Genomic DNA, 24994 nt, shown 5'->3' with positions numbered 1-24994 from the left:
AAGAGACTTATGATGCTCAGTGTCACAACACCTAATACCTAACTTTGGTGCCTAGAAAATCATAGGAACACTGGCATTCACAAAGTCTGAGTTAGGTGCTTCGGCTTCCTAAACAATGAATGGGGAAGATAATTGCTTTAGAATGCAATTCCCCAATTCCTGGTACCTGTGTCCAATTGCTCTATCCTTATAATACTAGCTGTTATAAGGGCTGCCCCTTTCATGGAGATACGCATCAAAGCCTGGGGTCACAGGCAGGCCCCACCCCTCTCTCTCTGCAGTCAGGCCACATAGAGACCTAAGGTATTTCTTGTGAAAATGAATTAGGTGCCTGCCTCATTCCACACAAAAAAGCTCAAGGAGTTAACACTTAACTACCTTATAGCTTTTAAGCCCAGTGGTTAGAGCACTCACCTGGTATGTAGGAGACCAAGGTTCAATTCCACATGCCCTGTAAGAAAGAATTTGAACAAGGGTCTCCCATACCCCACAAAGGCAATGCTGTGAACACTCAGCTATAGGAGACTGGGCTAGATGGACCTTTGGTCTGACCAAGCATGGTTGTTTTTATGTTCTTACGTGGGAGCTAGGCACCCAGCTCCCTAGATTGAGCCTGAAATGCACATGCCCAGAGGCAGAAACTTAGACACAAAGGGAACTTTTGTCCTGAAAGCAGACACCAAACCAAGTCAGTTTAGGTATCTACAGGGTGTGAGGGAAGTTTTGTGGATCATAGTGGAGCCTAAAATTAGGACTTAAGTGCCTAAGTAGATTTGTGGATCTGTGCCATTGTAACCATATTGATGAAGTGACCAACTAATTCTCAAGATTATTCAAACTCAACTCTGAATATCTTGACCATTGGGTACTTAATTTGTACGTTTTTTCCTTCTCCACAGAAAAGTGATGTCTTCAGATGATAAAGAACTAGGGCTGTCAAGCGGTTTAAAAAAAATCACAATTAATCGCACAATTAAGAAAATTAATTGCACTGTTAAACAATACCAACTGAAATTTATTAAATATTTTTGGATGTTTTCTACATTTTCAAATGTATCAATTTAAATTATTTTTTTTAACGAGCCTCATCAGCATGGGAGCATGTCCTCTGGAATGCTGGTCAAAGCACGAAGTGGCGTATGAATCTTTAGTGCATCTGGCACGTAAATATCTTGCGATGCCCCAGCTACAACACTGCCATGCAAATGCCTGTTCTCACTTTCAGGTGACATTTTAATTAAGAAGTGATCAGCATTATCTCCTGTAAATGTTAACAAACTTGTTTGTCTTAGCAATGGCTGAACAAGAAGTACGACTGAGTGGATTTGTAGACTCTAAAAGTTTTACATTTTTTTTTTTTGAGTGCAGTTATGTAACAAAAAAAATCTACATTTGTAAATTGCATTTTCATGATAAAGAGATTGCACTACAGTACTAGTAGTAGACGAATTGAAAAATACAATTTCTTTTGTTTATCATTTTTACAGTGCAAATATCTGTAATCAAAATAACAAAGTGAGCACTGTATACTTTGTATTCTGTGTTGCAATAGAAAGCAATATATTTGAAATTTATTAACTATTGTTGGATTTTTTCTACATTTTCAATTGGTATTTTATTGTTTAACAATGTGATTAATTTTTGAGTTAATTGCAATTAACAGCCTATAAAGAACACATCATACATTGACACTATTTGTTGTTCTACAGCCCTTTTGCCTAGATTTAGCCCTCAAGCCTACAAAGATTTATGCACGTTTGACTTTATGCAGCAAGTAATCTCTCTGAAGTTTATGGGACTACTCAGTATATAAAGTTAAACATGTTTAAAGTCTCTACAAGAATGGTGTCTTAGTGAGGTTCTGAGATGGGAATAGAAAAATCAGGGAACTTGGACATATTGGGCCAAGTTTAGCTCTGGTGTAAGCAAGCATAACTCCACTGAATTCAAAAGTGAAACTGAATTGATATTAAAAACTTTATTTAGCTACTTGAATAATTTACAACAGATCTCAGAATGAAAAACTATATATTTCTCCACAACAGACGTGTATACAAACACAACGTATCGGTATACTAAAATGAACCAGGCCAAAACAGCTACATCTTGAATTCACATTACCGGGCATCAAAGACAACCACTGTAATAGTTAGAGTTAAAGAAAATGATGGGGGAAAACAAAATTTAAAAAATACAATCACAAATCAGTCATGCAAAATGCATTGAGGCTCATTTTTCAGTTACCACCACAGTTAGCTTTTGTTTGTACGTTTTTAAAAAATGGAATATATTTTGCATGCATGATAGTATCTTCTATCCAGTGTACTTTTTACCTGTTTTTGCATTGCAATATAAGACTACAAAAGTTTATTGTATTGTGCTTTAATTAACAAGATCCCTGAAAATAATTAAGATGTTATATGTTCTTCCTCACATAAGTACTAGTTTGTAAGACTTTTTTGGTACTGGACCAATTCTTCAGTACTACCCCAATTTTTAATTTTATTTATATCCACTGTCTTCCTCTGCCCACTCAAACAATTTAATAGGCATGTGCAAAAGGATACATCTTTTTGTTCTTTTCTTGTACATTATTCTGTACCCACATTCTCGACACCTGATAGGATCTCTTGCTTTTATTTCATTTTCTGTGTGACATTCTGGGGGAGAAAAATAAATAAAACTTAGATCACTAACAAGAAAAACAAAATGCAAGATGTTATAATTTAGTTTTGGAAAAGGTAACAAATTAAAGATTTGCATTTGTGGCAAACAAAGCAACTTTAGTGAATTAATATTACTGCTAAAATCAAGTACTTGATTTCTCTTCAGGGTAAATTAACACTTTTAGCTAACTTGTAAGGTTACAATGTTCGTTCTATTACCTTCAGTGATGACAAAGTATGTTGTATTCAAGTTACCTAGAATAAATCTATGGACATATTACAAAAATGTGCTCACAAAATAATTGCCCATACTATGCTAGCAGCTGAGTGGTATTAACATAGTGCAATCCAAAATATTATATAGCTGACCAAAGTGACTGTCTGTGCAGCAGGGCCTGTGATGCTAACAACCATTACTCACTCTAAAAGGTTGGAGGCGTTAAGAAATATGTTTTGTGGAGTACAACCCCTCTCTCTGGTTGCTGCTAAACCAGGGGTGGGCAAACTATGGCCCCTGGGCCACATCTGGCCCGCCAGCCAATTTAATCTGGCTCTTGAGCTCCCGCAGGGGAGCAGGGTCTGAGGCTTGCCCTGCTCCTGCACTCCAGCCAGGGAGCAGGATTGGGTGCCGCTCCGAGCACACATGCCACAGCTACCAGAAGCAGCAGCATGTCCTCGCTCCGACTCCTACATTCAGGGGCAGCCAGGGGGCTCCATGCGCTGCCCCGTCCACAGGTGCCACCCCAGCAGCTCCCATTGACTGAGAACTGCAGCCAGAGGGAGCTGCAGCAGCGGCACCTGCGGACAAGGCAGTGTGCAGAACAGCCTGGCTGTGCCTCCACATAGGAGCCAGAGAGGGAACATGCTGCTGCTTCCAGGAGTTGCTTGACATAAGTGCCACCCAGAGCCTGCACTCCTGACCCCCTCCCGTGCCCCAACCTCCTGTCCCAGCCCTGATTCCCCCTCTCATCCTCCAAACCCCTCAGTCCCTGCCCAGAGCACCTTCCTGCACCCAAAACCCCTCATCCCCAGCTCCATCCCAGATCCCACACTTCCAGCCAGAGCTCTCACCTCCTCCTGCACCCCAACCTCAATTTCTTGAGCATTCATGACCCGCCATGCAATTTCCATATCCAGATATGGCCCTCGGGCCAAAAAGTTTGCCCATCCCTATGCTAAACCACCTGCAGGGATGGCTTCTCCTTGGATCAAAGATATTTCTGAAGGACAAAATTATTTTGCCTTTTGATTGCTCAAAATGGAAGACACAGTATTTCAAAAAAAATGCCCCCAGAAGACAGTATCTCAGACTCAAATTATAACAGTATTGTAATCTGTTTACAAGTTATTGCATTTGAACTCTGCCCATAACAATTTTGGCTAAAAGTAAGTGACCACATAGGCTTTTCTCTGAGATGTGATGGTAGTTTTATTCTTATTTGCTCTACAAACATTGCACCACATTACAAACAGAGCAGGATTATAAAGGTACTTGTAAAGAATGGCAACGTATGACCTATGCCCAATGATGGAAGTTCTAAAGAGCTATTTCCACATCATCACTACATGAAGCAAAAATCCAACATCTTAGTATAATTATTCTGCACCATTTGCAGTTAGATGGCATGCCACCCTGAGCAAATACCACACCTTACTACTAATAGTGATGTTAGGTTCAGCAGATATTATTTCTCTCTCACACACAAGGCATCTACATAGCAACATTCTACAGATGCCATGGTAGGTCCACAAGCCATTCCAAGGTGCTCTCTCTGAAGTTGTGGATATCATCAAATTCACCTTTGGTGCACTGTGTTACAATGTGTTCAATAGTTGGCATGTTCTCACCACAGTCACAGGAAGGGATGTCCAATTTTTGTTCGGATGAGATTCAGCATGGTCCATAGTCTGCAAGGTGGGGACAGTGGCTTATTGGGTCAGTGATAACGTACTTGTTTGGAACTTAGATGAGGTCCAGATACTTTGCCATTCCCTGGCCAGACCCAGAGACATGTGTGGTCCACAGTGGTTTTCACGATTTCAGGCATCGTTGTGGGACGCTGTCCATAGCCTGCCAGATGGGAAGTTCTGGGTAGTCTTCAGCATGTTTATGTTCTGATTTTCAAACTATATCTTGATGGATAGCTGGAGGTTCGATGTTTGCTAATAGAGAAAGCTATGGTAGAGGCACTGATTTTAAAGTCCCCATGATGATTCGCATGGTTCGATTCACCTGCCTACCCACCAATGGGATATGACAGCTTCTTGTCCACATCAATGTACAGTACTCTGCAACTAGATACACCAGGGTCAAGGCCGATGTTTGTAGCACCAGGGCAGTGCACTTCCAACTAAGGCCTATAGCTTTAAAGAACCTGAAGTGACTCTTACATCTGACTATAAGATCATGAAGGAGTCCTTTCAAAAGTGGTAGCTGAGACCAAAATCAGCAGTCTCTACTTTTTTCCACCTTGACAACTGAATCACACAAAAACACTAACTGTCAAGTTTGGTTGTGAAACTGTGCATTATGAACCAAAGCCAATATACCTCAGTGTCATTCCTGACCATACACTCATCTTTCAGGACCACTTCCAGAAAACAGCCTTTAAAGCAAAGACTTGCAACAATATTATAGGTGTAGAGAGGAGGGGTTTTCATTCATCAGGAACTGGGGAAACTTTTGGGATGGGGGGAGCCTATACAGGAGAGATGGGCTCCACATAAACCAAAGTGGAACCAGACTGCTGGCACTAAACATTAAAAAGGTTGTAGAGCAGTTTTTAAACTAGAAGATGGGGGAAAGCCGACTGCTGCAGAGAAGCATGTGGATCGGACACAGACTTCTCTTAGGGAAGAGTCTGATGATAGAGAATCTCCAGGTTATAGTCAGGAGCAGAGGACGGAAGAGCACAATGTAAGGGACAGATCAGATGATAAACAGTCACATAAAAAAGAATCTGGCACATCAGAAAAAGGCAGACAAAAACAGGGACAAGTTTTTAAAGTGCTTGTACACAAATGCTAGAAGTCTAAATAACTAGAGTGCCTTGTGATAAAGGAGGATATTGATATATTAGGCATCACAGAAACCTGGTGGACTGAGAGCAATCAATGGGACACAATCATTCCGGGGTACAAAATATAACGGAAGGACAGAACAGGCCATGCAGGGGGTGGAGTGGCACTATATGTGAAAGAAAATGTAGATTCAAATGAAGTAAAAATCTTAAGCGAAGCCACATGTTCCATAGAATCTCTATGGACAGAAGTGTCAAGTTCTAATAAAAATATAACATTAGGGATCTATTATCAATCACCTGACCAGGACAGTAATAGTGATGATGAAATGCTAAGGGAAATTAGAGAGGCTATGAAAATTAAGAACCCAATAATAGTGGGGGATTTCAATTATCCCCATATTGACTAGGAACATTTCACTTCAGGATGAAATGCAGACACAAAATATCTTGATACTTTAAATGACTGCTTCATGGAGCAGCTGGTACAGGAACTCACAAGGGGAGAGGCAACTCTAGATTTAATCCTGAGTGGTGCGCAGAAACTGGTCCAAGAGGTAACTATAGCAGGACCGCTTGGAAATAGTGACCATAATACAATAGCATTCAACATCCCTGTGGTGGGAAGAACATCTCAACAGCCCAACACTGTGGCTTTTAATTTCAAAAGGGGAACTATACAAAAATGAGGAGGTTAGTTAAACAAAAGTTAAAAGGTACAGTGACTAAAGTGAAATCCCTGCAAGCTGCATGGGCGCTTTTTAAAGACACCATAATAGAGGCCCAACTTCAATGTATACCCCAAATTAAGAAACACAGTAAAAGAACTAAAAAAGAGGCACCGTGCCTTAACAACCATGTAAAAGAAGCAGTGAGAGATAAAAAGACTTCCTTTAAAAAGTGGAAATTAAATCCTAGTGAGGTAAATAGAAAGGAGCATAAACACTGCCAACTTAAGTGCAAGAGTATAATAAGAAAAGCCAAAGAGGAGTTTGAAGAACGGCTAGCCAAAAACTCCAAAGGTAACAACAAAATGTTTTTTAAGTACATCAGAAGCAGGAAGCCTGCTAAACAACCAGTGGGGCCCCTTGACAATCGAAATACAAAAGGAGCGCTTAAAGACAATGAAGTCATTGCGGAGAAACTAAATGGATACTTTGCTTCGGTTTTCACGGCTGAGGATGTTAGGGAGATTCCCAAACCTGAGCTGGCTTTTGTAGGTGACAAATCTGAGGAACTGTCACAGATTGAAGTGTCACTAGAGGAAGTTTTGGAATTAATTGATAAACTCAACATTAACAAGTCACCGGGACCAGATGGCATTCACCCAAGAGTTCTGAAAGAACTCAAATGTGAAGTTGCAGAACTATTAACTAAGGTTTGTAATCTGTCCTTTAAATCGGCTTTGGTACCCAATGACTGGAAGTTAGCTAATGTAACGCCAATATTTAAAAAGGGCTCTAGAGGTGATCCCGGCAATTACAGACTGGTAAGTCTAACGTCGGTACTGGGCAAATTAGTCGAAACAATAGTTAAGAATAAAATTGTCAGACACATAGAAAAACAAACTGTTGAGCAATAGTCAATATAGTTTCTGTAAAGGGAAAATCAGGTCTTACTAATCTATTAGAGTTCTTTGAAGGGGTTAAACAAACATGTGGACAAGGGGCATCCAGTGGACATAGTGTACTTAGATTTCCAGAAAGCCTTTGACAAGGTCCCCCACAAAAGGCTCTTATGTAAATTAAGCTGTCATGGGATAAAAGGGAAGGTCCTTTCATGGACTGAGAACTGGTTAAAAGACAGGGAACAAAGGGTAGGAATTAATGGTAAATTCTCAGAATGGAGAGGGGTAACTAGAGGTGTTCCCCAAGGGTCAGTACTAGGACCAATCCTATTCAATTTATTCATATATGATCTGGAGAAAGGGGTAAACAGTGAGGTGGCAAAGTTTGCAGATGACACTAAACTACTCAAGATAGTTAAGACCAAAGCAGATTGTGAAGAACTTCACAAAGATCTCACAAAACTAAGTGACTGGGCAACAAAATGGCAAATGAAATTTAATGTGTATAAATGTAAAGTAATGCACATTGGAAAAAAATAACCCCAACTATATATATATAATATGATGGGGGCTAACTTCGCTACAATGAGTCAGGAAAAAGATCTTGCAGTCATCGTGGCTAGTTCTCTGAAGATGTTCATGCATGCGCAGAGGCGATCAAAAAAGCAAACAGGATGTTAGGAATCATTAAAAGGGGATAGAGAATAAGACTGAGAATATATTATTGCCCTTATATTAATCCATGGTACACCCACATCTCGAATACTGTGTACAGATGTGGTCTCCTCACCTCAAAAGAGATATTCTAGCGCTAGAAAAGGTTCAGAAAAGGGTAATTTAAATGATTAGGGGTTTGGAGAGGGTCCCATATGAAGAAAGATTAAAGAGGATAGGACTCTTCAGCTTGGAAAAAGAGGAGACTAAGGGGGTATATGATAGAGGTATATAAAATCATGAGTGATGCTGAGAAAGTGGATAAGGAAAAGTTATTTACTTATTCCCATAATACAAGAACTAGGGGTCACCAAATGAAATTAATAGGCAGCAGGTTTAAAATAAATACAAGGAAGTTCTTCTTCACGCAGCGCACAGTCAACTTGTAGACTCCTTACCTGAGGAGGGTGTGAAGGCTAGGACTATAACAGTGTTTAAAAGAGAACTGGATAAATTCATGGTGGTTAAGTTCTTAAAAGGCTATTAGCCAAGACGGGTAAAGAATGGTGTCCCTAGCCTCTGTTCGTCAGAGGACGGAGATGGATGGCAGGAGAGAGATCACTTGATCATTGCCTGTTAGGTTCACTCCCTCTGGGGCACCTGGCATTGGCCACTGTTGGTAGACAGATACTGGGCTAGATGGACCTCTGGTCTGACCCGGTACAGCTGTTCTTATGTTCTTATTATACAAGAGTTAGCAGGACTAAGCTGGGGATCAACAAATATTATTAAATGTTAGGTTTTATTCTTACCTCCACAAATGTAAATCATTGGCTGTTGCTTTGGAGGCTGAACATCCTTTTGAGAATCCATATTCTGTCAATAAAAAAAAATGAAAAAACATTTTTAAAAATCCATGCTCTTGATTAGAGAGGGAGGGTAGGGAGACAAAGACCTCTGAAGACAGCCCTAACACCAGCCCCACTGTCATTCAATATGCTAGATATCCTTCTTTGGATAAAGCTTGGGGAGCATTAGTCTCCTCTCCCACTAATCAAAGATTTTGCTACAACTACAAAAAATATAATCAACTATATATCACTCAAATCTCGATACACTATCTTATCGTCATTTCGGGAATGGACAACATGACTACTTGTATATACAGGATAAACCCAGCCATACTATTCCACCCACTTAAAACACTGTCTAATCCTGCACTACCTTTGATGGACATGCTGGACAGAAACCAGGGGAGAGAATCAGGCAGAAAAGTAGTAGTACTTTGCCTCCCAATCCTAGGGTGGCTGGATCTGACTGCCAAACCAATCAATAGTGAAATAGTTAACAGGAACTTTTAAATAATCATTAACACCTAATTATATTGAATCAGTTAGGTTGAACTCATTTAGGACAAAGTCTGCCCTCACAATGCCAGAATAAGATATTTCTGCACAGAGGAGGTAGGTCCCATGTACTCCACAGACTTTTAACAGACTTTGTAACAATTCCTTGCATCATTGGCTCTAAACACAGTTGTGTCTATAACCATGGTTACTAAGATCTGGAAAGAGGACCAATTAACTCAGTTACACAGGAGATCCTATCCCTACAGCAAAATAATATACTTGGTAATGGTAGACAACCATGTGCCAACTGAACACACTAGCAAGAGCTGCCATTGTTTATCAAACATTAACCACACTGTGTGGATACAAAACCATGTTTAAAGTCAGACATTTCCCTAATTGGTTACAGACTCTGTTAAAGTTATGCCAGCATCTTGTCAATGTATGTTCTATAGGCAAACCCTCCCCCTTCAGTAGCTGCCCAAGAATACACTGATATGAACGTAGTTAACCAAGGTGATAAGCTCAGACACACATCATGGTGGCACGATTGTGTTATGAAGACACTTGCTGCACAGGTGAAACTTCGGTGAGAGTACTGTATCACAAATTGGCTTGACCCCTGTGCAAATCCTATATGCCTACGGTTGGGCGGCCTGTGCCTTCACAGAGCCAGATCCGGGACCCTGCACCACTTCCACCACGCTCCTCTGCGGAGCGCCCTCCCCGTGCAGAGCTGAGGAACCCCAGCAGCTTCACCACGTGTTCAGAACCTGGCCTGCCAGCAGAACAAGCGTCTGCTCCCGGGGCGAGGGTCTCTGCTCCGCACCCTCCTCCGGCGGCAGGAGCGCGGCACAGGGGACAATCGCTGGTTTGCTGAATAAACGCGCAGACTGTGCCCAGAGCGGGGTGGGGGCAGGATGCCGCCGCTCGCCCCTGCTGCACGCACAGAGACACTTCTAGCCTCACTCGCGAGGAAAGGCGTCCCCCCCCCCAGGCGCGGGGAGGGGAGAGGGGGGCAGGGCACCGCCGCTGGGGAAGACGGGGCCAGTAGTCGGCGAGACCTAGATAGCAGCAGGGCCACAGGGGACGGGCGGGGGTGATTCGGGAGGAGCCCAGCTCCGAGGAGGAAAAGAGACACCCAAACCGCTCCGTACCTCTCAGGCCCAGACTGCGGACGCGACAAACCCCTGCGAGCACACACGGGTCGCAAGGCCTCCTCCGCAAACGCAGCAATCGGGACCAGCTCCGCCCCAAGCTGCGATGACGTAGGACGAGGAGGAGTCGAGCTCGGGTGGTCATGGGGGAGGTGCTATTGCTCCAGCTGCCGCGGGGCGGTGTTATTCTAGCCGCAGCCCCCTCGTGTTGGGGCTGTCTGCATCCCCATCCGAAGACCGCTTCCTACCTGGTACTGTGCCCTGCAACCTCTCAGCCCCACTACACTCTCGCGTCTCACCCTAGCACCTTCTGCCCCTGGGGCTGTGACTGCTCCTGAGCAGCTCCTCTCCCGTGGGTTGTTCCTGTCTCTCAACCCCCTTCATCTTTATAGTGACTCCCCGCGTAGCTCCTTCACGAAGCAAAAGGGTCAGCGGATAGTACCAATACGTGTTGCCGACTCTCATGATTTTATCAATAGTCTCCTGATATTTGATGATTTTCTCTACGGCTCAGCTGCTGAAATCAAGAGAGTTCATGAGAATCTCAGCTTTATTATTAATTAATTAATTTACTTTGGTAAGTAGCTTTTTAGTGTTCATGGTTGTGGAGAAAAGTTTTTGAAAATAGGAAGCAAGTACACCCTAAAGGTTCAGAAACCAGAAAGTAAATAAAAAGAGCCTCACATTCATTATAACATTTTAAATCCCCTGATTTTTAAATCACTTGCGATTTTGGGTGGCTGATTCATGTTTGTTGAACGTTGGCAATTCTGTACCATCTACAACTCCAAAACTATTATAACAATCTGCTTGAGGTGATATAACAGAGAATTTGACAAAGCTTCCCCGGATAACTATGCATTAAACCAAGGCTGTGATTTTAATTATATAGAAGTAGGAAAAGCAAAGTTAAGGATTTGACAGCAACCCTCTCAACTCTCTTGATTTACACATATGCATTACAATCACGTTTTGTTTTATGATCATGATACATATGTGCATTTAAGTTTATAGATTCCTCAGAATGTAATCAGATAAAATTTCTGAGTGGAGAGGAGAATAAAGATGAATCTGTGTGGATGAAAATCACAAACCATAAGAATACAAATATGCTAGTGCAATTAAACTATCAGTCTCCTGAACAAGAAAAAGAATATTGTGGGGAATATACAGGTGTACCGCAGCCATGAATTTCCCACCACCATCCTAGAACTAAGGGACCTTTCAAGAAGTCACAGAGATGGCATAGCAGTGTCACCTTTCTCTTGCAGGAGCTCCCCAGTGCAGGGATCATTCTGGAGGATACTTCAGGGACTAGTGGAGATAGGCTTGCCATGGCAAGGGCAAACCAATACTTCGAGTAATATGAAATACTGCACAACAGCTCATAAGGGCGATTGCAGCAGCGATGCAAATTAAGGGCTGCCACAACCTGTGCAAGGGTGCTAGGCCAGTACCCAGCAATGGGGAACACAAGCCACCACCACCCTTTGATCTCTGCACTATTGTCCACACCAGCATGGAATGAATCTGGCTTACTGAGCACATAACACTGAGGGAAATTAAGGCAACTGATGCTGGAGTATCACCATTTTTCATTTTGAAAACAGGAAAAAATGATGAAATATAAGCTTGCATATAAATAACTACATGGATTTCATAAGCAAATGCAAAGAAAACTACAAGTTGCAATGAATTTGGAGTCTACTGGCCTCAGAATATATTTGACTGTACCTGAGCTGGTCTATATAGCTTGTGGAAAGCAAACATGTGACTCAGACATGATCACATGACTGCAGAATTTTAACTCAAGGAGGGCTGGTCTTTGCCTGAAGCTCCTTTTTATTTTCTGAAGTATATCACTTAAGCTCCACAGAGAAAGATCAAGTAAATGAAAATATAGGTATATATTGTGTGTGTCTTACCATATTCTCCCACATTAATTAAGACAAACTTTCAAGCTAAAATACAAATATATTTTCAATGCAAAAGAATAGGATTTTGTTATCAAATCAGTTTTCAACAGTTTCAGTGCATACATCAGCAGTCGCAAACTACAATGTGAAAAAAAAGCCAACTGCTCTCTTATTCACAAGCTCAACACAAATTTTAGGATAAATCCTGTGTATATGATGGTCATTATATAGTTTTAGCCATGGTATCTCAATGCCACAATAATTAAATTTTCCCCTACAAAATACTAAATAAATATTGTAGAACATTCAGTGCACATTCAGCACTTCCATTAAGAATTCTACCAGCATTCCAGAATGCTGAAAGAAACTTAGTTTCGTCCAATTAAATTATCAAACTTTTTGAAATGTTTTCTACATTTGAATTTATCTTTAAAATATTGTCAAAGGAGTAGGAAATGTACTGTAAAAACAGAGCTAAGATTCACACAACTCACATGTATAATAACTTTTCCATTATTATTATATTTATTTTTACCATAGCACCAAAATTCTCTCCCCACCAAAACTTCAAATCTTAAAATAATCCAGAATTTTTGATAGAGGGAAAAAATTTAAAGTACACTCTTGCAGTCACACACTAACAATGAAAAGTGGTGATTTACCCAGCCAATCTCTGTAAGTGTCCTTAACCAGTATCAGCAGTGTCCATTCAGCCTCTTCCAATTAGCTCAGTCATTATTTCTTTCCAGTACACTTTAAATGCATTAAACTAGAGTTTTTTACAAACTCATAAATTGTCCTCCTCCAGTATTGCTCCTTCAGGGTCCATTCATATTGTCAAGGTAATTTATTCATAATTCAACCTTAAGAAAAGTCACTTTAACCATATAGTTTGATTGAAAATGAGGTTTAATAAATTAAGCAATAAATTGATTATCTAACTTGTTCCCTTGAGAGAACTTGGGGTTTGAAAAAAGCCTCAAGAGTTGAGATTAGTGTCAAGAGTTGACACTAAACATGTTCCTTACAAACTTTGCCCTGACATGTGTAATTAGCTGGGACATTCCCTTTGGTGTAGTTTAAGTGCCAAAAGCATGTGCTTTGGATCTGTAAAAGAAGAAGGTTGGAGGGGTGTGTGAAGAGTAAGGTTAAAAATGCTCACTGCTTCATTTATTTTAAATATTCAGCATATAAAAGTTAAAAAAACCTTGCTTTTCTTGTTGGAAAGCTGATTATTTCACACCTTTTATAAAAGAAAAAGATATGAGATTTTTTTTGTTTTGAGGTGAATATATTATTAGTCTAAATCACCCTGATATGTCATGTTCACTTCTAGTCTGGATACTCCACAAATGTTTGTCGCGGGACTATCAGGTACAAATGTGTTGGCTAATTTGAGTGAATTGGCAATCATCCAACTCAAGTTAATTTCTATAGTATAGATATATTGGTCGTGTAGACAGAACTTAGCTCCTTTAAAAAACATTTAGTTTGGCCACGCTCGAAACTAGGCTCCTAAAGGTTTCGCACTAGGGTGAAGCCTCGTCACCTCAGACAGGCTCTCGAGAAGCAGTATCCCCTTGGGGTGACTAGAGGTGCTGGGGGAAAAAGGGGGAGATGTAGCATAGAAAAGTGCGGGAAAGAGGGGGAGAGAAGCAGCAGCCCTACACATGTGGGAAGAAGTAGGAAAAAGAGCCTAGCCGAGGGGAGGAAACGAGGAGGCAAAAAGCCTCCGAAGGTGCAGTGGGGATGGGGAGGGACACAGTCCTGGAAGTATGGGGGAATGGGGGTCGGTCTCTGCAACAGAGCTCCCTCAGATGCCCCTGACCCCGTCACGCGCACTGTATATTTCCTGACTACTACTGGGGGGTGGAGGGGAATTACAGAGGTAGTCTCCCACTCCCTTTACTGGGTTTGCTCCTGGGCCCTTCTTTGCTCTGCCCCCCGAGCCAGAAGGCAGCACTGAGGGGGGGGAGGGAAAGCTACAGCGGTTGATAAGGGCGGGCAGTTCAAATCCAAGCGAGGGAAACCAACAGCAGCCGCATGCGGGGAACTAGTGCTGGCTAGAGGCGGCGGCTTCTCACCAGGGCAACGCGGTGGGGCTGGGGGGGAGAGAGGCTCGGCGCTGCCTCGCCAAGAGGCAGAGAGCAGCGCCCCGCGGGGACTGCAGGGTCGGTGCCCCTCACTGCTCCCAGTCCCGCTTGCAGCATGTTGTTAACTTCAGTCCCTATCGCTCAGCCCCATTGACCCCCCTCGGAGAAGCCCCATGATTGTGGGGAAGAGATTTCCCTTCGCCCACTGAGTTGCCGGAGAAGGATGCGGGGGTGAAGCTCCTGCCTTCCTGGGGCCCATCATTCAAGGTGACTGAGTGTCCTACAGGTGTTATTCCTTAGGTGGTTGCTCTAGTCAATTAGCCTCGTTGCTGCTGTTGCGGGCACTAACCGCGGAGCTTATAGCTAATAAATACATAGACTAACTGGTTAAATTACTTGTTTTGTGACTTAAACATATTTTGCCTCTGAGCTGCCTAATACCTTTGGAGTGCATTGATTTGTTTTTGCTCCTGCCTTTGCCCTCGCCCTCCACGGCTGTTCGCATCACACAGTACTTCGTCAGCCCAGGATCTCAAACTGGGTCCCAGAGCTGGGTAAGTAGCATATCCATTGTGCAGGGGGGGATTAGCTACAGCATCCTCCAGAGTAATTAATACTGTTGGGTTGACTCATTTGGGGTCAATTAGATTGGGATACTTGCACAGCTTGATGAATGTAGGAGCATCTTCAGGTAAAGTTTGTTTGCTGCAGAGACCAGACTTGATTTAAATACTGGAAAAGACTCTTAATTTCTGTACCAAGAATGCTTCTCCATCCCTTTGTTGAAAATAGCAGGTGCACTGTGAAAGGAGGACAGAAATAAGTTTGGTGATGCCGGTAATGTACACCTTTTATATTACTAATCTAAAAGAAGCTTGTGGCAGTTCTTTGTTCTAGCAGCTATGCTCTTTTGTTTCCCAGTAATCATTGCGTCCTTGAGCCACTTCATAAGAGGGATCTCCACATGGAACTCGTCCTCTCTAGACATCCTAATCCTCCCATAGCTTGGATCTCTAAATATTTCATTCTGTAGACTGTCAGGAAGCACTCTGTGGCTTATTGGTGGTCCATTGATCACCACTTGAGAGCCACTGGTGCTCCTGCCGGGCAGTGGGGTCAGGGCATGGGCTTACTCCCCTCCCCAGCAGGAAGGTGCTTGGAGCAGGGTAAGCTCCAGTGCCCTGACCCAGCTTCCCTGCAGGAGTGCTGAGTGGTTTGGGGCATGAGCCCCAATTGGCCAGCCCCCCCACCCCGTACGCTGGGACCAATGGGCATGGCCCTGTTGGCCCAGTGGCTAATCTGCCACTGGTTCACCATGCCTCAGTTTTCTCACATGTGAAATGGGGATAATGACGATTCCTTTTGCAAAGTACTCTGAGATCTATGGTTGAAAAGTGAAGTGTACCATCTAAGTATCATTAGGCTAGTAAATTATTGGATTTAAACATGTTTCCTTTTGTTAAAAGAGAAAACTCTCTTATGAAAACATCAAATCTAGAATAACTTGAATAAAGAAAATTTTGAAAAAGGGAAGTTTTACTAAGGGAGGTTTTAACTGTCTCACTGAATTACAAAGAAAAAATATCACTCCAGTGGGAGATATCAATTCTCAAATGAAATGAGACTTGGTTTGTATGAATTTGATGCCTAAATGTATACTAGTACGTTTTGAAAAGGTTTTTTTTCCCCTTTAATGTTGGATTTGCAACATTATGCCCTCAATCCTGCAAAATCTTATGCACAAGCTGAACTTTACTACTGTAAGTATTCCCACTGAAATAAAAATCAAATACGTGCATAAAGGTTTGCAAGATTGGGGTGCAGGTTAGGAAGTGTTACCGAGAATGATTATGGATCATGTTCTGTTTGTCTGCTCAATTGCAGTGCTTCTCTCCTACAATTTTAAGAATATATAGTGTTGTCAATCCAAGAAAGTGTATAAGAAGCTCAGAAGTGCTCTTCTCTTCGCCCCCCCTTTTTCCTCCCTCCCCCACATTTTTTGGTTAAGTTTGTAGTGCTTTGGGATATTATTTTAATGTGACAAAAATAATTTTTTCCTTATCTCTCTGCCAGTTCAGATCTCTGTAACAGTATTACATGAGTTCTTCCCCCACAACCCTTTTTATACCTTCTGTTCCATTTGAGACAGAGAAATGATCAACTTTTACTTCTTTTAAAAGTATAGCATCCGAATTACAGCTTTTGATATCCTCTGCTTTCAGTTATTTGTAATGTTAGAGCTAAAAGTAAATATTGTCCTCCCCACCCCACCCCTCCACCTTTCCCGCTGTATTTTGACTGTATTGGAAAGCAAGGCCCAGATCCTGCAAACACTTATGCACATGCTTCACTTTGAGTGCATGCATAGTCTCATTAAATGCAATGGAACTATAAATGTGTTTAAAGGTAAGCTTGTACAGTATCTAAGTTTTTGCAATATTGGAGCCTTGAATGGCTATTTTAAAAGCTATTTAAAACTATTAAGTCTAAAACAGATTTGTCTCCTTCCCTTCTAGAAGGTTTTCTGCATCTTTTTGCGAGCAGAGTGCCTTTTAATGCATCTGGCTGATTCATATTGCTTCCCTCAGCATGTTTCTGTTGTGTACTCTGTAGGGGCTCTGCTCTGAGCACTCCCAACATGTTCATCTAGGTCTACCAAATCCCTGTGTCCTGTTCTGATCTGCTTACTCTGGAGGTGTTTGGACCTCTTGCATGTGGTCCTCCCCCTCTGTTGGTCCCAATACAAGCCTGTTCATGTATCATCTCCTCTTTACCCTAACCTATGCTTACAAGCATTTATTATCCTACTGGTAAAACCCTATCTTCAATGTTACTGTTCAGTCTTTTGCCTCATCACCTGCCAGTACTCTGTGTCTGCCTTATCCTTGCCCTTTACCTAAGCGTTAGTTCCCCAAACACTGTGTGCTGTGGCCTTGTTACTACAAAGAAAAACTCTCCCCTTTACACATCCACCACTAGCAAATGGAATTTAAAAAAAAAACACACACACAAAAAATAACCTTTCATCTTTGGGATATTGGGTAATTCTATGCCCCAAATCCATCAAAGGATAATTCTGCATAACAGAGGGTGGCACAACTACTTTTTTTTCTAGTAGTGGGAGGCCCAACTGGCTCAGGGTTCTTCATACACTGAAGACATCCCACTCTGGTAAATGGCCCATGAAGACATATTTTTGTCTGATATGAGAGACCAGTGACAATCTCTAGGTATATTTCCCAATTTACTAGAGTTAGAAACTATTATACACCAATGCAAAGCTTGGAATTAAAAGATGTATAACTTTTTGCTAGCTTGGGTCGCTCATGAGATCTTTGTCCTTATGGTTAAATTATTCAAAATATTCTTATGTCAGCTGTGTCCTGGGCTTGCAAAATAGTAACCTGGTCTATGTCCTTGCCAGTCTGACCTGGGAAGGAGAGGGAATACTTTTTTATATCATTATAGAAATAGCAATCAATGCCTCAGGTAATCCTATCCTTCAGAGAGAAATCACATAAGTACCTAAGAGCTTCTGTAGTTCCCTTGAAAAGAATGTGTCCTTTCTGACAGTGCAAAAAGCTGATTACCATAAGGCAGATTATCTTTTTCTTCCCACATACATGGGAAGAAGGCTAATTAGTTCTTCAGTGCCCATAAATTGTATAACCACAAGGTAGGAGCTGTATTACCCCAGATCACCAAGAGACTGAGCAGAAATTCTTGGTGGTTTCTGTTCAAAGTTGTAAAGAAAATGTATTGAAGCAGTGTAGTGACCAACACTAGACTGTCCCTTTTGTGTAACTGGAACTCAACTGTTTCCAGTGTTGAAGGACTGAAGGATCTGAATAAATCTGTGGAACCTTGCTGACTCTCTAGACAATTAGTTATGATTATCAGCCACCAGGACTCCCTCTTTCTTTAAACAAACCAAAAGCCTTTGTGGCAGTTTTTCTTTTTCCCCCATCTTTCCATCAGCACTAATAAAATAGATTCATTCATGAGTTTCAATCCCCTGTTGGCTCTCAGGAACTAAACTGGCAGAAAGTAGAGGGACTCTATGTACATGAAGGGTGAAATTCTGACCCTATTGAAGTCAGTAGGAGTTTTTCTATTCTCCTCAATGGGGCCAAAATTTTGCCAATTGTCTATGATCAGACTGAACCCATTCTCCATGGATGATGATGATGATTGGTAAATCAGCTATCTAATCAGATGTGTTTTTTCACTTACTTCGTTTCTCTTATGCCATGTTTTTTAAGCTGTTCATCCCCATTATTTTACATCAGTAAAATATTTACTATCTATTGATCTTTTTTTAAATATCAATAGTGCATCCATCATGCTAGAGTTTGAGTGCTGTTTCCACAGAGATGCAATAAAAATATTTTTCACTATGGTTACTATTTTGATGGTGAAAATATTTTAAATGAAAATAAATCATCTCAGATATAATTAGATATCCATTGGTAACTGTATTTAAAATAAGTTCTTTGTGGCTCATTCTAGAGATAAAATGCTGTCTTCACTTTTTACAGAATCAGAGAAATTCCAAGTGAAAGATGTCAGAAAGTCGCTCAGTGCTGTCTATTCTTAAAAGAGGAAGGTTGACTTCTCCCAGCAACAATGTGAAATACTCCAGCTTTAAAGACTCTTGTTCCACCTCCATATTTCATGATAGTGGATATAATGTATCATTAAAAGACCCTAGCTTTGATCATACTGATGCAGAACATAAAGATGAACTGAGTGCAAGACAACTATCATTACTGCATGAGTATTCTGAACATTCACACCCTAATTTAGTAATTCCAGTGTCGTCTCCCATCGAAAATGGAAAGAATTCTATCTCTTTATCTGAAAGAAAAGAGGCAAATGTAGCTACAGATTTTTTTGAAACTCCTAAAGTAAGTAAAAAAGACTCATCACTGCGTAGGAGATTGCTTCTGTCTAAAACTGCTTTGGGAGGCATTGTAGGATGCTTTGAAAGACAAACCAATTCTTTGGATTGCAGTAGGAGAAAAACATTATCTCACGTTCTCAGTTTTGAAGAAAGACTTTCAAAAAGTTCTTCATATTCTCCAAGAGATAACACATACAAACCTCTAGCTACTAGCACTTTAAAAACTGAGGAGTTTAGTCCTGCTTGCCAAAAATTGAGGCTTGCCTTTTCACAGCAAAGGACTTCTACAGTAGATGATTCCAAATGTAAAAACAACTTGTTGTCAGAACCTGAATGTTTATCTCCAATTCACCATAATAATTCTAAGGACATTATTATTGATAAGACTCCTAATGAGTTCAGTGATAGTGCCCTTACGTGCGTTAGTGATGAAAGCACCTACCTGGAATTGCTTAGAACCCCTGCATCTTGTATGTTATCTGAGACAAATGAGGATAAATTTCTGACTCCAGTCAGCAACCTAATAGCAGATTTTAACTTTGATTTACTTGACACAAATACTCCCCCTTCTCATGTGGTAAGTGACTTGGACCTTTCAGTGCCTGAAGACAGTGGGTTTAATTCCCTTGGCTTAGATAAATCAGAAGATTCTTCTTCAGATCATGAGGGATCTTTCCAAGAACTCCTTCAAAAACAAAAGGAAGTTTGCAAACTTCTGGATGCTAAAAGAAAGTTAAGAAAACTAGACCGAGTGAGGAGGTTATCTATCCTTCCAGAACGGGGTTCACAGTCAGAGACAGAGGAAGACTATGATGCTAAGCTAATTAATTCAGAATATAAATTAAAAGTAGTAAGAGACCCTGCCAGTGAAGACAGTGGATTGGTTTTTAATGAGGAGAATAGTGGAGATTTGATTCTAAATCTTGGGGATTTATCAAGAACACCTGCTTTACAAGTAGTCCATGAAATCTTCATGCGAAGCAAAAAAAAAAGACCAGAGCAAAATGGACTCTTGGAGAACACTGAAAGAGCTGAAATGTCTGTATTAGAATACATTCTTGCTGGACTCATAGGCAAGAAAATGGGCCTTGAAAAATTAGATATTTTAACAGAATTAAAATACAGAGATTTAAAGCATATTCTTGCTATAGTTTTAGGTGCTTTGACTGTGGAAAGCCTATGCAGGTAAGAAATACGACTATATACTCTTTCCAAAATTTTGAAAATAAGGGTTTTTTCCCTGCTAATGAGTTGGGGAGCTAGAACAATGGCCTGAACAGTATTACTCCCATGTAACAAAAATAACATTAATTTATTACTGATGTGTTTGAAGTAACAAAGAGATGAAAAAATGTCACTTGTAATTAAGTTCTATCTAATAATAAAAACTTAGGGTATTAATTCCCTTTTTTTTGGGTAATCAGTGAAAATATTAATAAATGTTAAGCTCAGCTCATTTCCCAGCGTACCAATTTATGATGGTGCAATATTTTGTTGTAAGTCTAAAACATTAGTTTAGTAAGAAATATCAGTAGCATAACAAGACCTCAGATACTTCTAGTGTTATAATAGGTTAGGGGCCCCCTTCCCAGTTCCAAAATTCACCTCCCTCCAGTTCTTTCCCCCCCCTTGCCTCAATCCAGCCCCCTCACCCCTGTCACCTAGCTCCTCTTCAGCTCTCTGCCTATCCAGATACCTAGCTTCTCCCTCAGCTTCTACCTCCTTCAGTCCAGTCATAGCTCCCCCAGGCCTGATGGAATCCTTCCACCTTGGTCCCCTCCAGCCCTTCCCCCACCATGCTCAGCAGCTCTGATCCAGCCCCCTAGTTCTTCTCCAACCCTCTTCCCCTCAGCTCTCAATCCGCCCCACTCTCCTACCTCATGCAAAGCAGTCAATGATTTTTTTACCTTGTGTTCTGTCTCAGGAGATGAGCCCTCCTTTACCCCATCTCCTGTATTTAATTCCACATGATGATGGAGAAGAATATGTGAGGCAATGTTATGTTTCAAGTCAAGTCTGTAAAATGAAGTTTGTTACAGTATATTGCAACATTCTGCAAAATGATCAAGATTCATTTTAAGTCATGATAAAATTGAAGAAGTTAATTTTTAGTATTAGGATCTTAAACTATACCACTTGTAAAAACTTAAGTAAGATTTAAAAGGTGGATGATATTTTTTTGTTTTGTTTCAGTATTTGGAAAGTAAGCAAGAACTGGCGTGAAATTGTTATACAAGACAAAAATGCATATCTCAGGAGAAAGCTGTACATAAAACAGCTGAAGGCGGAAGCTGGGGTAATGTGTCTCCCAAAGGGAGTATTTTTCTAAATATAGGGCATGTTGGAAAGATTTGGGGAGGGGGAAAGAATGTAAAGAGCCTAGCAAACTGCAGGAATCTCCCAGCTGACTATGAGAGTTGTAAAATCTTTACCCAGTAGGTATGACTCAGAATACATGCAGAGACCTATTCTGAGTTTAAAAAATGTCATTTTTAGTCTTTTTACTCTAGCCACACTTCAAGGAGAATGTTTGTTTGTTTGTTTGTTTGTTTGTTTGTTTGTTTAAAACATGTAGTACTTGGAATCAATAGGATTTTTCTCAAATTATAACAAATTTAAAGCGAACCAGGTTTTGGGTTTAAAATCTTGTCCCTTCCTCTTAATTTCTCATATGCCCCATTTCAACACCTCCTTTTTTTCTTATTCCATTTTAATCCCTGCTTGCAGGTCCAGTAGGACTAAAATTGTGACTCCTTCCCAATTGTTTGACTTGGTTTTTTTTCTTTGTGGCTTAACTTACCTCTAGGGTAGGGATTCCTTGAAGTGACCTGATGTGAAGTGACTATCCTATAAGCAGTTGGAAGCATTTCCTATTCAGATTTCTGAAGTAGGAAAGATATTGGAGAGAGTTGCAGGGAGAGATGAGGTCTTCTAAGTGGTAAAGGAGAATAGATCTGGTCACCCTGAACTGATATTTGTAGACCACAATATTTCCTCCTGTTTTGTCCACCTGTCCATTAAATACTAAACTTGTACTTGAAGAAATTTACACATTTTGTACCTCTTTATTGTGAAAAATAAAAATAGTTCTAAAACAAAAACAAACAAAGCTATATTAAACAAAGCCCTGGTTATCTTGGTACTCATTTAAGCTGATTTCTCTTATAATCATTATCTGTAACAGGGATGTCTCTTGCATGTTGAAGATGCTGCCACAAGACTTAATATTCTAAGTAGATCGGCTCTAAGACCTGTTCAAGCTCAAGCTAAAACTGCTGTGTCACAAACACCACCTTCTTGCAATGAGCTTTTAACACCTACAGGATGCAGTTCTGTTCCCCAGTCAACTAGTAAACAGGAAGAGTACCTTAAGGTAAGCAATGCAGCCAGGTGTTAGCACTGAAAATAAAGATTTCTTAAGACGAATCTTGGACTTCTTAAGATGTGCAGTCAAGAACTGCTGGTATTAAATGTTGTTTTCTCCCCTCTTGACACAGATTGCCAAAACCCTTTTTATTGATGAAGCTTTAAAACCTTGTCCAAGGTGTCAGTGCCCAGCTAAGTATCAGCCCTTAAAGAAAAGGGGACTATGTAGCCGAGAAGCCTGTGCATTTGACTTTTGTATTTTGTGTTTGTGCACCTTCCACGGATCAAAAGAATGCAATAGTTCATCTGCAAAGCAGCGAAATAAAAAAGATGCTCTTCCAGGAAGTGCCCAAAGCAAGAGAAATTTAAAACGACTCTAAATTTATCAGGAACATTAGATTTCCCTGCTCTCTCTGTTTTTGATCTTGTCTATATTTTTATTAATTATGCATATTTTGAAAGTAATATTGTCATTTTGCCCAATAATTAAGATGATTTCTCATGTACATATCTTAAATTAACTTAGTGTATTTTGGTAAGTTTTTTGGGAAAAAAGTGAAAAAAATTTTAAACTTTTAATGTCTTGTTTTACCCGTCATGTAGCCAGACACTTCCAACATCTTAATTTTTCAATAAAGTACTTTCAATATAGTCTTCTAAAATATCTATTTTATATCACTTGAAAATTTAAAGTTGTGATTCTTGTCTCAGTGGCAAATTAAAGAGAATGAATCATTAAAACTTTCTTTTCTATAGGTTTTGTTCTGAGACACTTTTAAAACTACAGTTTTTAATATCATGCTGTGATGAAGCATTAGATAAGCACTGACTCAGAGGAAATACTACCACCTAGTCAATAGACAATGCTGCTAAGATAGACTATTCAATTTTTTTTTTTTAAAGCTAGATGGGACCATTATGATAATTTAGTTTTATCTCCTGTATTACACAGGCTGAAGAACCTCACCCAGTAACTTCTGCATCAAGCCCATAATTTCTGGTTGAGCTATAGCATATCTTTTTTAGAAAGATATCTAGTCTGGATTTAAAGATTTCTGGTGATGGAGAATTGACCACATCCACCTATGTAGTTGTTCTTCAGGGTAATTACAATTATTGTTTTTAAAATGTGCACCTTATTTCTAGTCTGAATTTGTCTAAAATCAGCTTCCATACATTTCAGTTTCTCCTCCCTTGGTTTTCACACCTCAACTGCTAGAACATCCTCCCTGATTGAACTAACCTCATTATCTCTAGCTTGCCTGCATATATATACCTGCCCCTGGAAATTTCCGCCACATGCATCTGACGAAGTGGGTATTCACCCAAGAAAGCTCATGCTCCAAAACGTCTGTTAGTCTATAAGGTGCCCCGGGATTCTTTGCTGCTTTTACAGATCCAGCCTAAAATGGCTACTCCTCTCATACTTCCATACATTGGACTTTATGCCTTTTTCTGCTAATGAGCCATCTGTCACAGTTCAGGATTAGCTGTACCTTGCCCACCTCTTGCCTCTAGTCTTCCTCAAGGGCACCCACTTAAGGTTTCAGGCTGCTAGCTGTCATCTCTGTTGGACAGAGACCTGCATCTCTCCCTCAAGACTGGGCATTTAGGCTTGCAGTTTTTCTTGCAATCCCATTTCTGCACCTCACTGTGATTTCCCCAGCAGTTCTGACTGGGAACCAGCACCTGTGGTTAACCTTCCTCTAGGGCAGGGATCGGCAACCTTTCAGAAGTGGTGTGCCGAATCTTCATTTATTCACTCTAATTTAAGGTTTTGCGTGCCAGTAATACATTGTAACGTTTTTAGGTCTCTTTCTATAAGTCTATAATATATAGCTAAACTATTGTTGTATGTAAAGTAAATAAGGCTTTTAAAATGTTTAAGAAGCTTCATGTAAAATTAAATTAAAACGCAGAGCCCCCCGCACTGGTGGCCAGGACCCAGGCAGTGTGAGTGCCACTGAAAATCAGCTTGCGTGCTGCCTTCAGCACCCGTGCCATAGGTTGCCTACCTCTGCTCTAAGGGTTGCAACAGTGTATACCGGTTACTAACCAGCCTTCTTTAAATACACTGGGAGCAAGAGACAGACAAAGGAAAGCATAGGTCCTCTACTTAGCAGGGAAGGAGAGCTAATAATTGATGACATCAGTAAGGCTGAGGTGCTTAATGCCTGTTTTACTTCAATCTTCACTAAAAGGGTTAATGGTGACCAGAAACTCAGCACAATTAATATTAACCACAAGGAGGAAGGAATGCAAGCCAAAACAGGAAAAAAAAACAGGCTAAAGAATATTTAGAT

General features: G+C 40.7%; 2 protein-coding genes across 3 annotated transcripts; one reads left to right on the top strand and one right to left on the bottom strand.

Annotated features, from left to right (window-relative positions):
• Nucleotides 1–1963: 1963 nt before the first annotated feature.
• On the bottom strand, nucleotides 1964–10878 carry POLR2K (RNA polymerase II, I and III subunit K). 2 transcript variants are annotated; one of them, XM_050941489.1, is made up of 4 exons: nucleotides 10789–10878; nucleotides 8720–8783; nucleotides 2568–2660; nucleotides 1964–2140 (listed from the first exon to the last, which is right to left on the bottom strand). In XM_050941489.1, the coding sequence occupies exons 1-4, from the start codon at nucleotides 10876–10878 to the stop codon at nucleotides 2118–2120; spliced, it is 270 nt and encodes an 89-aa protein (XP_050797446.1). In that variant the 3' UTR covers nucleotides 1964–2117. The 2 variants fall into 2 exon arrangements, with proteins under 2 accessions (XP_050797446.1, XP_050797447.1); XM_050941490.1 differs by lacking the exon at nucleotides 10789–10878 and adding an exon at nucleotides 10414–10523.
• An 8090-nt stretch (nucleotides 10879–18968) lies between these two features.
• FBXO43 (F-box protein 43) lies at nucleotides 18969–23071 on the top strand. The gene is made up of 4 exons (XM_050940885.1): nucleotides 18969–20510; nucleotides 21519–21621; nucleotides 22510–22698; nucleotides 22823–23071. Exons 1-4 carry the CDS (start codon nucleotides 18985–18987, stop codon nucleotides 23069–23071), a joined length of 2067 nt encoding a protein of 688 aa, XP_050796842.1. The 5' UTR covers nucleotides 18969–18984.
• Nucleotides 23072–24994: the final 1923 nt, after the last annotated feature.

The sequence above is a fragment of the Gopherus flavomarginatus genome, chromosome 2, assembly GCF_025201925.1.
Source record: "Gopherus flavomarginatus isolate rGopFla2 chromosome 2, rGopFla2.mat.asm, whole genome shotgun sequence".
Lineage (NCBI taxonomy): Eukaryota > Metazoa > Chordata > Testudines > Testudinidae > Gopherus > Gopherus flavomarginatus.
This window is presented reverse-complemented; position numbering and strand designations above follow the sequence as displayed.

Coding starts and splice junctions, on each gene's coding strand:
- POLR2K (XM_050941489.1), bottom strand. CDS start 10,878: ATGAGAGTCGGCAACACGTATTGGTACTATCCGCTGACCCTTTTGCTT. Junction 2,661..8,719: donor AATGATTTACATTTGTGGAG/GTAAGAATAAAA, acceptor TTTCTCCCCCAG/AATGTCACACAGAAAATGAA. Junction 2,141..2,567: donor CAAGAAAAGAACAAAAAGAT/GTATCCTTTTGC, acceptor TAACTATTACAG/TGGTTGTCTTTGATGCCCGG.
- FBXO43 (XM_050940885.1), top strand. CDS start 18,985: ATGTCAGAAAGTCGCTCAGTGCTGTCTATTCTTAAAAGAGGAAGGTTG. Junction 21,622..22,509: donor AGCTGAAGGCGGAAGCTGGG/GTAATGTGTCTC, acceptor TATCTGTAACAG/GGATGTCTCTTGCATGTTGA. Junction 22,699..22,822: donor AACAGGAAGAGTACCTTAAG/GTAAGCAATGCA, acceptor CTCTTGACACAG/ATTGCCAAAACCCTTTTTAT.